General features: G+C 41.0%; 1 protein-coding gene and 1 long non-coding RNA gene across 11 annotated transcripts in view; one reads left to right on the top strand and one right to left on the bottom strand.

Annotated features, from left to right (window-relative positions):
* ZNF521 (zinc finger protein 521) overlaps positions 1–16,295 on the top strand; it is a 438,900-nt gene that overhangs the window by 179,390 nt on the left and 243,215 nt on the right. For all 10 annotated transcript variants that reach the window (XM_053246829.1, XM_053246828.1, XM_053246827.1 and 7 more), the window contains one exon: positions 12,037–15,392. In XM_053246829.1, the coding sequence (XP_053102804.1) occupies positions 12,477–15,392 (2,916 nt within the window). In that variant the 5' untranslated portion in view covers positions 12,037–12,476. The remainder of the gene's footprint in view (positions 1–12,036; positions 15,393–16,295) is intronic.
* Positions 7,651–10,251, bottom strand: LOC128323535 (uncharacterized). Its single transcript, XR_008306337.1, has 3 exons — positions 10,120–10,251; positions 8,906–9,053; positions 7,651–7,870 (listed from the first exon to the last, which is right to left on the bottom strand). It is a non-coding gene; the product is annotated as an uncharacterized LOC128323535 (long non-coding RNA).

Here is a 16,295-nt window from a genome sequence, read left to right as displayed (position 1 = left end):
ATAAAATATCTCCTGTGCAAATCTGAAACAAATATTACAAGCTATATGATATACAATATCTGTGATGTAAATTGATGTTTGACAGAAGCAAGATTTTAAAGCACCAGAAGTCTACTATTTGTCTGGTTAACTGACCTATCTGGGACATCTTTCTTCCCTTCCTATTTACTATTTTAATTTTGTGGTGGACAGTATGTTAAAAACAAATATGTCTCTATGTACAAAATGCCTGTGTCTATGTTTGTGTACATGTAAATATGCTTATAAGTGTAAGGATATGATATACTGGTATGTCTGCTTTTGTCCCATTGGTAGAATATATTGCTTTGTCAATTCTTTTTCTGTACAGTATTTTCTACGAAAGTAACCATTGTTGTAAATCCTGTCTCTGTTAAGAAACCTTACTAGGTTGTACTTGCACATACATCATATTGAGCCCCCTGGGCCCAAGGACAGTTATGGGCCCAAGGACAGGTCTGCCGTTACAGTTAACTAGCCCAGGTAGCAAAAATATATCAGCTAGACCTGCAATTGGGAGGTGTCTGGCTCTCTGATGTACTGTATTTTCTTTTTGATCATGTAGTAATCCAGCAGTTGTAGGTTGCTTGGTGACTCCTAATTTCAGGCGAAAGCAACGTGTTTTCTTGCTCTTACAATACAAAAGTGTAATTCAAAAGACAATCAAGATAGAACTGTTTTCTTGCTTTAGATATAGACTCTAAGTTCTTCTTTAACCATCATGCATGTGGGCAATCGACCAGACTGACTGGTAACAAGCAGCATCAAGAACTGTGGAGGGATCTTTCCACTTGCATGTCAAAGGCTTGAGGCTAGCAAGGTGGAGATGGCTCTCCCTCAACTTCTGGAGTCCTTAATGACTCTAGTGCAATTTCCCACCACCACCACCACAAAAGAAAAGAAAATCAACTAAGGATGTCAAGGATGGATTGCAATTACTCAAAACAGTGGTACATTTGTTGGTAACCTCCAGACTTGACTTTTGTAATGCGATCTACAAAGGGCTGCCTTTGTACATAGTCCAGAAACTTTAGTTGGTTCAGAATGTGGCAGCCAGGTTTGTCTCTGGGTCATCTCGGAGAGACCACATTACTCCTTTGCTGATGGAGTTATACTGGCTGCCGATAGGTTTCCGGGCAAAATACAAAGTGCTAGTTATAACTTATAAAGCCCTAAACGGCTTAGGTCCTGGGTATTTAAGAGAGCGTCTTCTTCGCTACAAACTCCACCGCCCATGGAGGTCATCTGAGGAGGTCCGTTTCTAGTTACCGCCAACTCGTTTGGTGGTCACACAGAGACGGGCCTTCTCGGCTGCTGACCCGAGATGGTGGAATGCGCTCCCTGCTGAATTAGGATCCTCCCCATCTCTGGCTATTTTAAAAAAACATTTGAAAACCCATTTTTTACCCAAGCTTTCTCAGGTATTTAATTAAAAAATACTGTTTGTTTAATTTTATGGTTTTTAAATTATTGTATTGTTTTAACTTTTATATGTGGTGTTATATGTTGAGCTGTTTTAACTTTTGTATGTGTTTTAATTGTTGTTAGCTGCCCAGAGACGTAGGTTTGGGTGGGGTATAAATTAAATTAAATTAAATTAAATTAAATTAAATTAAATTACAAGGAAACAGATTTAGCCTGGATGAGTTCTTAGGCTAGAGCCTGCACTAGGTCTAGATTCTGGTATTTCCAGCTACCTTTCTCTATTATGGAAAAGTCCTTTTGCTGGTCAGAAGATAGCCTATTATTATATACTAACTGGGTCGGGTGCAGAGCATCTGCGCCTCTAGTTCCTCCCCGCCACCATTTTCTTTCCCTGCCTGCTCGCCTGCTGCCATTTTCTCCCCCCGCCACACACACACCGCCGTTTTGTATCCCACCTCACCCACAAGCCTGTCCGCCGACGTCGCCACTTTCCTCTCACCCTGCCGGCAGCTTGCTTGCGAACTCTCACGAGAGCTGCTACACATGGGATTCGCAACGGGTACACCTTAGAGAATATATATGGGAGAGGTATTTCACTAAACATTAACATTAGCTGTGATTCTCAGGTTCTGTTCTTTAAATAAGGAAAATGAAACTTACCTCAATTGCAACTGAGGAAATTTTCTCATTTTGCAACTGAGAAAAATGTCTTCTCACCTTTCACAGCCTCAGCTTTGTTAGCTTCATTTCTTCCCAAGAGAAAAATGGTACTTCTTTCTGGCATCATAAGAGAAGCGCAGAGCGTAGGAAACATTGTGTTGAAGGTGGAGTCTCATACGAATAATAAACCTTCGACAAACCAGTGTTTGCCACATAGGCCCTTAGTGTAACCACATAGCTTACATTATACTGATTGGCTGATGAGTTGTCAGTGTATGTCTCATGGCTCAGGCATGACATACGGAAGAGCTGTGCTGATTAGAAGGAGGGGTGGGGGTGATATCTCTCTTAAGAACCACCCTCCCCTCCTTGGGGGAGAGCTTGCCTTCTAGTTTGCATGCCATATATTTTGGCAGTTGGATCTAATCTTGAGAAAATACTCAAAAGAAGAAAAGAAATAAGGGTTTGCCCCATTTGGCCAGGTGACAACTCCATAACTAGCATGCACTGAATTTGCTGCTGATTCCATTAGGAGGCAAACTATTTTTTATTTATCCATACATGCACATGTAACCATATCCATGCATTTTGCAATGTATTTTATTTTATTGCTTTGAGCCGATTATAGAGTCATGTTTTCAAAAGCACTCAAGCCCCTGTTGACTTGGATCGTAAGCCCGTTAAGAGCTTTGGCAACGTTAGCCAAAAGAAAGGGGGGGGGGAGAAGGGGAGAACAGAGCACCTACTTTTCTGCTTGCAAAACATTCCAGCCCAAATGTGTGTATGTCATGCACCTTTCTGATGCCTAGTCGCCTGGTTCAGAAGCAGCTCTGTTAATTCAGTGAGCAGCACTGGGGGATAAGATCACTTTAAAGACTTCACAACTATTGAGGTTGGCACATGAGTGGCTGGCTGCTTGCACCACAGAGGTGCTTTGTGCTTTGATGCCTCCTCCCTTCCACTCTATGGAATAACTCCTTCTGGTATTACTTCACTTTTCTGTTAGCAGAGCACTTTCCCCATAAATATGACTGAACAGGTGTTACTTTGCCACTAACTGAGTTTCCAGCTGTCCTCCTCCAACACAGACCAGGCAAAAATCTGTTGTTTGGTCCTATTAGGCAGACTAGAGTGCTCTCAAGCCTGAGACGGAGGTCTTTCTTGCAGGATATGGTAGTTTTGTTGCCAGAAGATGGCCAGGAAGGCCTGGCTGGCTAACAAAGACAGTCCTTCAGCTGTTGGGTGTAGTTCCAGCTTTGCATTCCCTTTGGCAGCAGCACAGAGACTGCTGCAGTGTGGCCAGCCAGCAAAATTAGGAAATAAGGACCTCTTTTATTTACTCAGGCTGCTGAATCATGGGCATTCCTGTCTGCCTGGAGAAAAGTCAGGCAGCTCTACTTTCCACGGGAAGTCTCAAGAGTGTTTGGTACTTTCATCTCAGAGTGTTCACACACTTGTTTTAATGTGCTTTATGGAAATGGTGGAACTCTGCAAGTAAGAGCTGCTGTAGGGGGGTAAATCTCCCCCGCTACAAGCACTAACTAGTCATTCAAATTAGCATCTTTAAGTAGACTTCATAGGCCAGGCAGTTGCTTTCTAGCAAATTTTTCAGTTGCACAAGCTAGGCCTCACTTTAGAGTCAGCTGGTGTGAAGTGCCTGGTTCCCAAAATTAAAAATTAACATGGACATGCTAAGTGCATCGCATTGAAACACAGAATCCTTGCCGTAACACAAAAAAGGCATTTACAGTAAGTAGCACTTAGTGACTGGTTGGAGTTAAAAGAAAGTACGCACGCGTGCACACACGCGCACCACACACACACACACACACACGTCAATTTAACAAATGAAGTTTATACAAGCCCCCCTTCCATCTCATAAATTACTCTGTGGAATGCTTCAGGATATAGTCTGTAAGCAACTCCCACTCTTTCCCCTGGGAGTTTTATGTTTGTCTGTAATTGGAGTTTGGTCCAAAGTATTTTGAAAAAGAAGTTACGTATAATAAACTATGAGTTAATATAAATAACATTGGCCTCATTCAGCACACCACTGTATATATTTGGATGTTCTCACATCACTGTGTTGTTAACGCTGCTCAAACAGGTCACAATATCAAGGCAGAGCTACACATTATGTATAGTTCCCTGGTTCTTCTTACAGACTTCTTTCATTTGCTAAAATGCAGCTGCTGAGGCTACAGTTTGAAGGGGGAGAGGGGCTTTTCCCTTCATGCTGTTTCCTTGCTGAAAACCTTGCCAAGCTGCTTGGCCTCTTTGGGGGAAAAGGCACAGCTATAGCTATAGGTATCTTTTTCTTCAGCTGGGGTAAAAGCAACTGGGGAAGAGGAGAGTGATTTTCTGGGTGGAATGATTCAAGAAGGAAAAGGTTTAGAAGTTCAGTCTCCCTGTGCCAATCTCCCCATAGAAATTCCAGCTTCAACAGTTGCAACAAAGAACTGTAAAAAAAATTAGAAGACTAAACCTAATGTGTAGTTCAACTTATAACGGGGTTAATATAGATCAGGCAGGGTTCAGACTAAATTAGTCATGACTAAGCACCATCAAAATCAATGGAATAAGTTAGTCAGGACTAGCTTAAGTCTCATTAATTTCAGTGGGACTTAGCCACAAGTAACTTAGTCTGATCCTGTCCATCATGCTTTCCATTCATACAAAATGCCATATTTATTGAGCAGATGCAATGGAGTATATGGCTAGAGTTCATTTCACTTCCTTGATACACATCATTGTTCAATTGCCTTCTAAAAGGCTACCATTTCTGCTCAGTGTTTAGAGTAAACATGGCTGCCACAACAAATTTCCCATGTGTTTCATGATTGCTAGTTTCTTATGCTTTTTGGATTCAGTACTTCTTGCTTCGCCAGTGTTTTGGCTTGATGATATACAATGGGAGATCCCTGACATTCTACATGTAATTGCAGAATGGCAACGAGGGGCTCACTTGTCTGCCTCTGGCCCCCTCCTGTGCAACTCCAAACATACATTACACAGTACAGTGCTGATCCTCTGTGTGTGGATTTCTCCTTGTAGATTTTGTCCAATTTGTATGTGCAGAGTTCCTTCCTCCTCCCCCACTTCCCCAGGAAATTCTTGTTAATTTCTGTTCGTGCCAAATGGGAAATCTTACCAGGTATCAATGCAGCAAGAGATCCCTTTACAGTGCAGAAAATGTAGAATTTCACTTTTAAAATAGAGTTGCAATAATTAGCTTTCTGCAGTCTTAATATTGTTTTAAATGAGATATCCTTATAACACTAAGGGTTATTATTCCACTGAATCATTTTGGGCCTGATTCATAAAAATAAGTCAGAGCTGCTTCTGAAGTTCATTAATCTTCCCTTTTTCTTCTTTCTTTTGTGCCTGATGTAAAAGTTGAAAGAAAACTAGAAGGAGGCACAGGGGATCTGAGGTTTTTTGGAGGTAAAAAAGGAGATACCCCAAATTATAAGCACAACTGCTTATATTTTTCCAAACTTGAACCCAGCTTTGGAATTCTGAGGAAAAGCAATTACATAATAAGTAAAATGAAGTGATAAGACATGCCACAAAAACAATTATTTGAATACAGTGTCAGCAGTTGTACACTTTTTCAAGTACTCATCATGTATTTCTACATTCATATCAGTAGCATTATATCCTGTCTTCATAATATGCCTTATTTAATCCTGAATTATTAGAAGAAGAAATATAAGCAGTCTGTTGAAAAGTCTGTTTCTTACATCAAAGAACTTGCTGCTTCTGTGCCACATGAGTGATCAATTCATATTTTGCAGAGCTGCAATAAAGAATAAATATAGAGAACTATTATAGATGCAGCTGTGTGCAGACACGGCATGTCATTGAGAGAGGTGTGTTGTCTTCCCAGTACATGTGTCCAGGATGTGGTAGAGAGGTTGCCAAGATTCATTAAACCCACTGATCGCTACCCTTTCCTGCTGTTCCATTTGGGAACCAATGATACTGCCAGAAGAAATCTATAACAGATCTCAAGAGACTATGAGACGCTGTGCAGGGAAGTTAGGGGCATTTGCAGTGTTTTCCACAATCCCCGGGTGGGTGGGGGGGGACGAGGTGCATGAAAGTAAACAGATGGCTACAAAGATGATGTCATCAAAAAACATTTGTATTCTTGAACCATGGCATATGTTCAGGGGAGTAGCTATAATTGAGCGGATGAGTTCAAGGAACCCAGGCACCCGAGCTCCTGAGGGCCCTCAGCTCCACCCCTCTCTATCGTCTTCATTATCTCCTTAAGTCCAAGTCAGAGAGAGGGGTGTGAACATAGGCCTCCTCTCCCCTAGCTATGCCCCTGCATATGTTACCAACATGAAGGACTCCTGGCAAGAGATGGGCTGTACCTTGAGTTAGGAAGAATGTGTTCGTTGGGAGCCTCACTATCCTCATCAAGAGAATCCTGAAAGAGAGAGAGTCCAGAACCAAGTATAAAGTCAGGTACCAGGAACAAGGACATATAAAAGTGTTAAAAGGTAGAAGCAGAATGGTGGCTCAGAAATTCCCAATAAACTGCAGTAGGGAATCCAGTAGGATGTCAATACCCATGGTAGAACACTTAAAATAGTAAATGAATAGTGAATGTAAGTCTCCAGGGCCAGTATGTTCAACCTGAAGAAGAGAAGAAAAAAGGGAGAAAAGATAATTGTTTTCAAACGTTAGAAGTATTGTCACAGAAGAAGGAGCAGGCTTGGCCTCTGTTGCTCCTAAGGCAGGACTAGAACCAGCAGGTTGAAATTACAAGGAAACAGATGTAGGCTATACATTAGGAGGAACTTTATCATTGTAAAGGCTGTTTGACAGTGGAATAGCCTGTCTCGTGCAATGGTGGGCTTTCCTTCTCTACAAATTTTCAAACAGAGACTGGATAGGCATCTGTCAGGGATGGGGATTGGACTAGAAGATTGCCAAAGTCCCTTCCAATGCTGAACAGTCCATCATTCTATTTTATTTTTAATGGCAACAGCTGCAAGGATTCTTTATGCTAAGTACTGGAAATCAAAGGAGATTCCTGCAGTCGAAGAATGGGAAAATGAAATGAATGAATATGCCATTATGGCTAAATTAACACATTAGATTTGAACCAATTTAGTCAAACTAGGCATTCATTACTACTTTTTGGAACAACAAAACACATGCTTTAACAATGTTAACCATGCCATTAATTGATTATAGGGTTTTGGAGGTATATACAATGATAAGTGACATTTCTGAATGCATTTGTAATTTTTTTAAAATTAAAATCTTAGCAAGATAATATTTAAAATCTTAACAAGATAATATGTAAATCAGAAACTTGCAGTATTTTCAAGAATGGGCTACCAAATTTCAATCAGTCCACATTTTCAAACAGTAAAGAAGGGTAATGGAAATTTTTATTTTTGTGTTTATTTTTCTTTTGCACTTGATTTTTTAAAACATAAACCAGAATATACCAGCAGCTTCAACAAAATGAACCAGTTTCAATGCCCAGCTGCTTAATGATACCCAGTGTTTATCACTGAAGCGGAGTCATCCTGGTTTCCCCATCTTCCTTTTATACTTGAAGAATGGTAGACTTGAGAAGAAAGTATGCTTCTGTGGCTGTAGTGGTGTTGAAAGGGGCCGGGGACTTGGAAGGAATTCTTAGGACTTGATTCTCCAGGGAGTCAAATCCTGTGCCTTGATAATTCTCCATTCCTTCTGGATTCAGCAGTGGAGGGGAGGCAGCCCCTTCTTGTCAGATGGAGTCCTGAGAGCCAAAATCAAGCAGGCAAATAAATATTTCAAGATACCCTTGTGCTTGAAGAGCCCGAAGGAGAACCTTTCAGGGGTTGTGGCTGTTGTGGCTTGAAGGAGAGATTGCAGGAGGCATGGTGATGGGGTTTCCCCCCATCCAAATTCTGTCACAGAGCCTGTATGAATAGTATGATTTCTCTAAAGTGTATGAATAATGCATGTGTGAAACACAGCATATCTAGTCTAGACTGAAATAATACCAATGATAATGTAAAGGTAAAGTGTGCTGTCAAGTCGATGTCGACTCCTGGTGACCACAAGGCCCTGTGGTTGACTTTGGTAGAATACAGGAGGGATTTACAATTGCCATCTCCCATGCAGTATGAGATGATGCCTTTCAGCATCTTCCTATACTGCTGCTGCCCGATAAAGGTGTTTCCCATAGTCTGGGAAACATTCCAACAGGGATTCAAACTGGCAACCTCTGGCTTGCTAGTCAAGTCATTTCCCTGCTGCATTCTGTGATGGGCGCAGAATTTGTTTTCTACATGACAAATATTTATACACTTCTTTTCAGCAAAAGTTCCCAAAGCAGTTTACATAGATATAAATAAATAAAATGGGCCATGATGGTCTGGATTAAGGGAAAATCCTCAGACATCAGCTCATCCCTTACAGAAAGTGTCTGACATGCAGAAAATTAGTGCAAGTAGTCCCATTGAAATTAAAAGGACAAGTCCTAACTTGTCCTTTTAATTTCAATGGGACTACTTAGACTAATTTTCCTCATGTCAGCCAGTGATATTAAGTAACTTACTAAAGATCTGGTCCCCAAGCTGCTCCATATTGGTAGACTGCTTAATTCTCAAAATGTTCTCTGACTGATAACCCCATTTAATGTGGTGTGTGTGTGTGTGTGTGTGTGTGTGTGTGTGTGTGTGTGTGTGTGTGTAAAACAAACAGTTCAAAGGTCAGGCATAACTTGTGGAAAGCTTCTTTTTCAGAGTAATAAAGATGAAGACACGCTCTTGTCCAGTATTCAACTTACACTTAAAAGCATTGTTGCCATGGGCAGGGAACCAGGAATGGGGTTGGTTGTTTTCTCAGAGTTAGAAGGTTGCTGTCTGCCATTGATAATGAGATGGTGGTGTTATCAGTTTCTAGATGCAGGAAAGGGACGAATCTTCATCTGTTTCCTGAGGATAAGCAAAAGATTCATAATCGAGTAAAATCGTGTTACTTTAAAGAAAGCAGACTCCGAATGTGTTTCTTTCTATAAGCCAGTGCTTACATTCATGTGTTATGATAACTTTTGTTTTTTAGGTGTGCAAGTTTTAAGGAATTTTATATTTTTGTGCTGCATGTTGAATAGATGCTTTCTCCCAAGGGCTTATTCAACTTTTTTTGATTGCATTATTCTAACAACTTTGTTTTGCAAGGGAAAAGTTATGACAGCATTGTCTGTTTTTCTGTCTGTTTTGCTTCAGTTGTCAGGTGCTCTGTCTTTTAGAGGAGCATAGAGAAGCTAGAGAAACACTTGCAGGAATTCCTTCACTAGGAGATATAATACTGGAAAGTTCTTTTGTGCATGCCCTATCAGAATTAATAGGCACTAGCTTAACGTACGCAGAGCATCTGCGCACTAGTACTTGACTGCTCCCCTCACCCCCTGCCACAGCCCTCCTCACCTCAGAGATCTCTCCACCCTCACCTGAGCCACACTCCTGCTCCTCCTCCATCCCTTTACTCCATCCCCCTCTTGTTTGTGGCTGCAGCGTTGCTGGCACCTGTTGGCCAAGCTGCAGCCCCCTATCCCCAGAGACCTCCCCACCTCCACCTGAGCACCGCTCCTGCTCCTCCCAACAGGAGCATGAGCAGCAGCGGTTGACTGGGCCCTTCCTCACTGCCTCCAATGGCTGCTCATTCCTCTCAGGCCGCTGACAGGCCCTTCCTTTGCCTGCTGCCTCCCTCCACCAATTTTATTTATTTATTTATTTTATTTTTGCATTTATATACTGCCTTTCGTTAAAAAGATAACCCCAAGGCGGTTTACAAAAGTTAAAAACATACAATAAAAAGACAATAAAACATCATGTTAAAAGTATAAAAACATATAAAAACAGGCATAAAAACAATACAACAATACAACAATGGCCTCAATAGCCCCAAACAGCAGCAGTGTTTGGGCCCTTCCTTGCTGCTGCCGCCGCCATAGCCACTCATTCCCCTCAGGCCTCTGACAGGCTTAGGCCTGTCACTCACCCTTCCTTCTTTCTCTCTTCTCCTCCCTTTCTCTCTCCTCCATTCATTTTCCCCCTCTGTCTTTCTTCCCCCCCTTCCTTTTTTCTTTCTTTCTCTCTCTGCCATCACAAGCTCCTCCTGTCTACCTGCATATGGAATCCCCACTGCCAAATTACCATGGTGCCACCGGCTCTTCCTCCCTATCTACATATGGAATCCCCACTGCCCAATCACCATGGTGCTTCTGTTCTCACAGGCTTCTCTTCCCTATCTGCATATGGAATCCTCACTGTCCAATCACCACAGTGCTTCTGCTTGTGAACTCTTGTGAGAGCTGCCACACATGGGATTAGCCACTATCTATCATTCTCTAAGGGTACGCCTTAGAGAATGATAGATAAATAGATAGATAGATAGATAGATAGATAGGAGAGCTTTGTATAGCTCTCATTCCTTTCATTTGGGCTTGCACTTCTCAGTGGGTTGTGCTCTAAATAACTATCAATCAAATTCCCAGAATAGATAAATAGTACTTCAATTTATGCTGATTTATTGCATTTTTAAAAATTTATTAGATACAAGTAGTTTGAATTCACTACTCCTTGTATTTGGTAGTCTGAATTTGGGTAGTTGGGTATTAAGGGGTTTGTGGAGGGAGCTAAGATATTCATTGTGTGAAAAGAAGCATATATCTATATCTATCTATATGTGTGTGTATGTATGTATGTATGTGTATATATGTGTGTGTGTGTGCGTGCGTGCGTGTGTCTATCTATCTGTCTATCTATCTATCTATCTATCTATCTATCTATCTATCTATCTATCTATTTAAATGCTAAATATATAGGTTAAAGTCTGTATCCAGGAATGAAAAAGAAGGATAGCTAAATAGTTTGGGTTATTCTTTGGCTTATGTGCTTGTTTGTCTTCGCATTGTTACTCATAAATCTTTCCGCTTTTACCATAATAATTTGTCATTTGTTCCTGTTTCCAGTTTTTTAACAAGTTGCTTTGTCTATGATCACATAAATGTTCAGGCTCTGTTTTACTAAGGAAGTTCAGTCAGTAAGGTTTTTAACAAAGAGGAAGAAATGGTGGGCAACCTCTTGAACTTTAAAAGAACAAAATACATGATTATGCTCTAGCTTTCGTGAAGTTCACTCTCTTCATTTAACCCTGGCTGACTCAGTACATCTAATACCTTCTCATTTGTTCTCAGTCATAATCCTTCTGCAGATTCCTGGTTGTGACTAACCATGTGACTATTGATGAAACTGTCTTTGTTTTCCATTGCTGAAGCATTACCATTCTTTTTTATTGTACAGTACTTTCATAAGTCTCATATTTGTGTACCAAAGTTTCTAATAATCCAGTAAACCAACCATATTGTTTTCAGGACCAAATAAATAATAATAATAATAATAATAATAATAATAATAATAATAATAATAATAATAAAGTAAAGTAAGTAAATTAAATTTATTTTATATTAAATATTAGGCATGCAGCTTGACTCTTAATTTTAAAATACCTTTAATACAGTACTTTTCTTTTTTCATTTGAGTCTTCAGATGTTCCCATGATATGCAAATCATTTTATAGTAGATACAAAAGAAACATTAAATATATTAGAATCTGCATTTTAATAAAGTTGTCAGTGTATAATACATATCATGCAACCAAGAATGATAAAAAGCAATAAAAGGGTAATGCAGGAACAGACCTATTTCATAGCTTTCCTAGTTTTACAATCTGATTTACATTAGTGCTGTATAAAAGCTGATGGATTGGATCCAAAGGCTAGCCTATATATGTTTTACAGTTGCATGTGTATTTCATTTAATTCCTGATAGATTGTGTACATATGTACAAATATCAAGTAAAATGTGTACAGAAGGCCCTCAAGCATTTGTGTGCTTTTTCCTCCCTTTTTTACAGATGGAGTAGACATTGAGGATGACCCCACCTGCTCCTGGCCAGCATCATCGCCTTCCAGCAAAGATCAGACTTCCCCAAGCCATGGAGATGGTTGTGACTTTGGTGAAGAAGAAGGTGGTCCAGGATTGCCCTACCCGTGCCAGTTTTGTGACAAGTCATTTAGCCGCCTCAGCTATTTAAAGCACCACGAGCAAAGTCACAGCGATAAGCTCCCTTTCAAATGCACATACTGCAGTCGCCTCTTCAAACACAAGCGGAGCAGAGATCGTCACATCAAACTTCACACCGGAGATAAGAAGTACCACTGTAGTGAGTGTGACGCAGCATTTTCAAGAAGTGACCATCTTAAAATTCACTTAAAGACTCATACCTCTAACAAGCCATATAAGTGTGCCATTTGCCGACGTGGATTCCTCTCCTCCAGTTCGCTTCATGGTCACATGCAAGTTCACGAGAGGAACAAAGATGGTTCTCAATCTGCCTCACGGATGGAGGAGTGGAAAATGAAGGACACTCAGAAGTGCAGTCAGTGTGAAGAAGGTTTTGATTTTCCTGAAGATCTTCAGAAACATATAGCAGAATGCCACCCTGAGTGTTCCCCCAATGAAGACAGAGCTGCTCTTCAGTGTGTTTACTGCCATGAACTCTTTGTGGAGGAAAGTTCACTTGTAAACCACATGGAACAGTCTCATAATGGGGCAGAAAAGAAACATATGTGCAGTATTTGCTCAGAGAACTTTCATACTGTTGAAGAGCTGTATAGTCACATGGATAGTCACCAGCAACCTGAATCGTGCAACCACAGCAACAGCCCCTCTTTAGTGACTGTTGGCTACACCTCAGTATCTAGCACCACACCAGATTCAAACCTCTCAGTGGACAGTTCGACAATGGTGGAAACAGCTCCCCCGATAACGAAAGGTCGTGGAAGAAAACGGGCAGCCCAACAAGTGCCAGATATCACTGGGCCTTCAAACAAGCAGGCAAAGGTTGCCTATAGCTGCATTTATTGCAACAAACAATTATTTTCCAGCCTTGCTGTGCTGCAGATACACCTGAAAACTATGCATTTAGATAAACCTGAACAGGCCCATATTTGTCAGTATTGTTTAGAAGTGTTGCCTTCGCTTTACAATCTGAATGAGCATCTTAAGCAAGTACATGAAGCCCCAGATCCAGCACTGATTGTTTCTACCATGCCTGCCATGATTTATCAGTGCAACTTCTGCTCAGAAGTTTTCAATGACCTCAACACTCTTCAGGAACATATTCGATGTACTCATGGATTTGCAAATCCAGCTGCTAAGGACAGTAATGCGTTCTTTTGTCCCCATTGTTACATGGGGTTTCTTACTGATTCTTCTTTGGAAGAGCATATTAGACAAGTCCATTGTGATCTCAGCAGTTCCCGTTTTGGTTCCCCTGTACTAGGTACCCCTAAGGACCCGGTTGTGGAAGTATATTCTTGTTCCTATTGTACAAATTCTCCGATATTTAATAGTGTTCTTAAACTTAATAAGCATATAAAGGAGAACCATAAGAACATTCCGTTAGCACTAAATTACATCCATAATGGAAAGAAATCTAGAGCCATGAGCCCTTTATCTCCAGTGACTATAGAGCAGACCTCTTTAAAGATGATGCAAGCTGTAGGTGGTGCCCCTCCACGCCCTGCTGGTGAATACATTTGCAATCAATGTGGTGCTAAATATACTTCCTTGGATGGTTTTCAGACTCACTTGAAAACACACCTGGACACTGTTCTACCCAAACTGACATGTCCCCAGTGCAACAAGGAATTTCCAAATCAAGAGTCCCTGCTGAAGCATGTGACCATCCATTTCATGATAACCTCCACTTACTATATCTGTGAAAGTTGCGACAAGCAGTTCACTTCAGTGGATGACTTGCAGAAACACTTGCTTGACATGCATACCTTTGTGTTTTTCCGTTGCACTTTGTGCCAAGAGGTGTTTGATTCTAAAGTTTCCATCCAGCTTCACCTAGCTGTGAAACATAGCAATGAAAAGAAGGTGTACAGGTGTACCTCCTGCAACTGGGACTTCCGCAATGAGACAGACTTGCAGCTCCACGTTAAACACAATCACCTAGAGAACCAAGGAAAAGTGCACAAGTGTATTTTCTGTGGCGAGTCTTTTGGTACTGAGGTGGAGCTCCAGTGCCACATTACAACACACAGCAAGAAATACAATTGCAAGTTTTGCAGCAAAGCATTTCATGCTATCATATTGCTGGAGAAACACTTGAGGGAAAAGCATTGTGTATTTGAAACAAAAACTCCAAATTGTGGAACCAATGGAGCATCAGAGCCAGTTCAGAAAGAAGAAGTTGAGCTACAGACTTTGCTGACAAACAGCCAGGAATCACACAATAGCCATGATGGCAGTGAAGAAGATGTGGACACATCTGAGCCTATGTACGGATGTGATATTTGTGGGGCGGCCTATACAATGGAGTCTCTTTTGCAAAATCACCAGCTTCGAGATCACAACATCCGACCTGGGGAAAGCGCCATTGTTAAGAAAAAGGCCGAACTAATTAAAGGGAACTATAAGTGTAATGTGTGCTCTCGAACGTTCTTCTCTGAAAATGGACTCCGTGAACACATGCAGACGCATTTGGGACCAGTGAAACACTATATGTGCCCAATATGTGGTGAGCGGTTTCCATCCCTTCTGACTCTTACGGAACATAAAGTCACACACAGTAAGAGCCTAGATACTGGAAACTGCAGAATCTGCAAAATGCCACTCCAGAGTGAGGAAGACTTTTTGGAGCATTGTCAGATGCACCCTGATCTGAGAAACTCTTTGACAGGATTCCGCTGTGTGGTCTGCATGCAAACAGTGACTTCTACTTTGGAGCTGAAGATCCATGGGACGTTCCACATGCAAAAAACGGGCACTAGCTCTGTGGTGCAGACGGCAGGGCGAGTGCAGCATGTTCAGAAACTGTACAAATGTGCTTCTTGCCTGAAGGAATTCCGTTCAAAACAGGACTTAGTGAAACTTGACATCAACGGCTTACCATATGGTCTGTGTGCTGCCTGTGTTAATCTCAGTAAAAGTGGTAGTCCAAGCGTCAACATCCCTTCAAGCAGTAATAGACAAGGCATGGGCCAGAATGAGAACTTGAGTTCCACAGAGAACAAAAGCAAAGCAGGAGGGCTGAAGACTCGCTGTTCCAGTTGCAACGTTAAATTTGAATCGGAAAGTGAACTTCAGAACCACATCCAGTCAGTCCACAGAGAGCTTATTCCGGACAGCAATAGTACACATCTGAAAACACCACAGGTATCACCAATGCCCAGAATAAGTCCATCTCAATCTGAAGAGGTAATTCTCCTCCTCCTCCTTTTTTGGGTGGGGTGGGGTGGGGGTGGGGTAAAAGCTTTAAATCTCCCTCTCTGCACAGTATGCATATTCTCACTTTTTGCTAGCTATTTGCCAGGATATGCTTAGCCTGAATGTATGATGTCGTATCTCCCATAGCCATTAGTGAGCTAGCAATTACTTGCTTCTTGATAAGCCTTGTGTTTTGGCTTGAATGGTGCAGAGTAGGACTAATTCCAGTTTCCCTAGGATATTGTCTTCTATATCACTGAAGAGAATAATCTTCATGCCAGCACAACTGAGATCTGGAATCTTAGCTGCAGTTCATTTTGAGTTGGAATCCCTAGTTCTGAGTTATGCTTACGGCACAGAGTGTTAATGACATAAAAGTAAATGACATCAAGCCAAAGCGTTGGCATGCAGAGTGCTGTTTTTTGAAAATATTTGTGAGCAACTGAGCAGGAGGGCTATTTTTGTAAATTATGTTGTTGACATTAATTTTTCCCTGACTTGCTCTACTTTGATTAAAAAGAAACACCACAGTGTAACACCTACTTTTGCTAAAGGGCAAATTAGTCTTTTCATTGCAATTCAATTTTTATTGTCTTTTTTTTTTTTGACAGAATATCATGCTAGGCTTCAGATGATTAACATTTCTTGCAGAATAATCTGTAATATAAAACTGCAAAAATGTGAGTGTCCCATGGGGCATTAATAAGATCACACTCTTATTCCAGATTAATTAATTTGCAATAAATGCAATGGCCTTGTTCTATTATCATAATCGCTAACACGAATTAGAATTGCCGGAGGGGGCATTCCTAAGCACACTTAAATATACATTATTTAGCCCTTAACTTGCTTAAACTTCCCTTTTGTTTTCACAAGGGACAGGAAACATATGGC

Source organism: Hemicordylus capensis, chromosome 4 (genome assembly GCF_027244095.1).
Source record: "Hemicordylus capensis ecotype Gifberg chromosome 4, rHemCap1.1.pri, whole genome shotgun sequence".
Lineage (NCBI taxonomy): Eukaryota > Metazoa > Chordata > Lepidosauria > Squamata > Cordylidae > Hemicordylus > Hemicordylus capensis.
The sequence above is the reverse complement of the archived record's forward strand: the minus strand, read 5'-3'. Positions and strand labels throughout refer to the sequence as shown.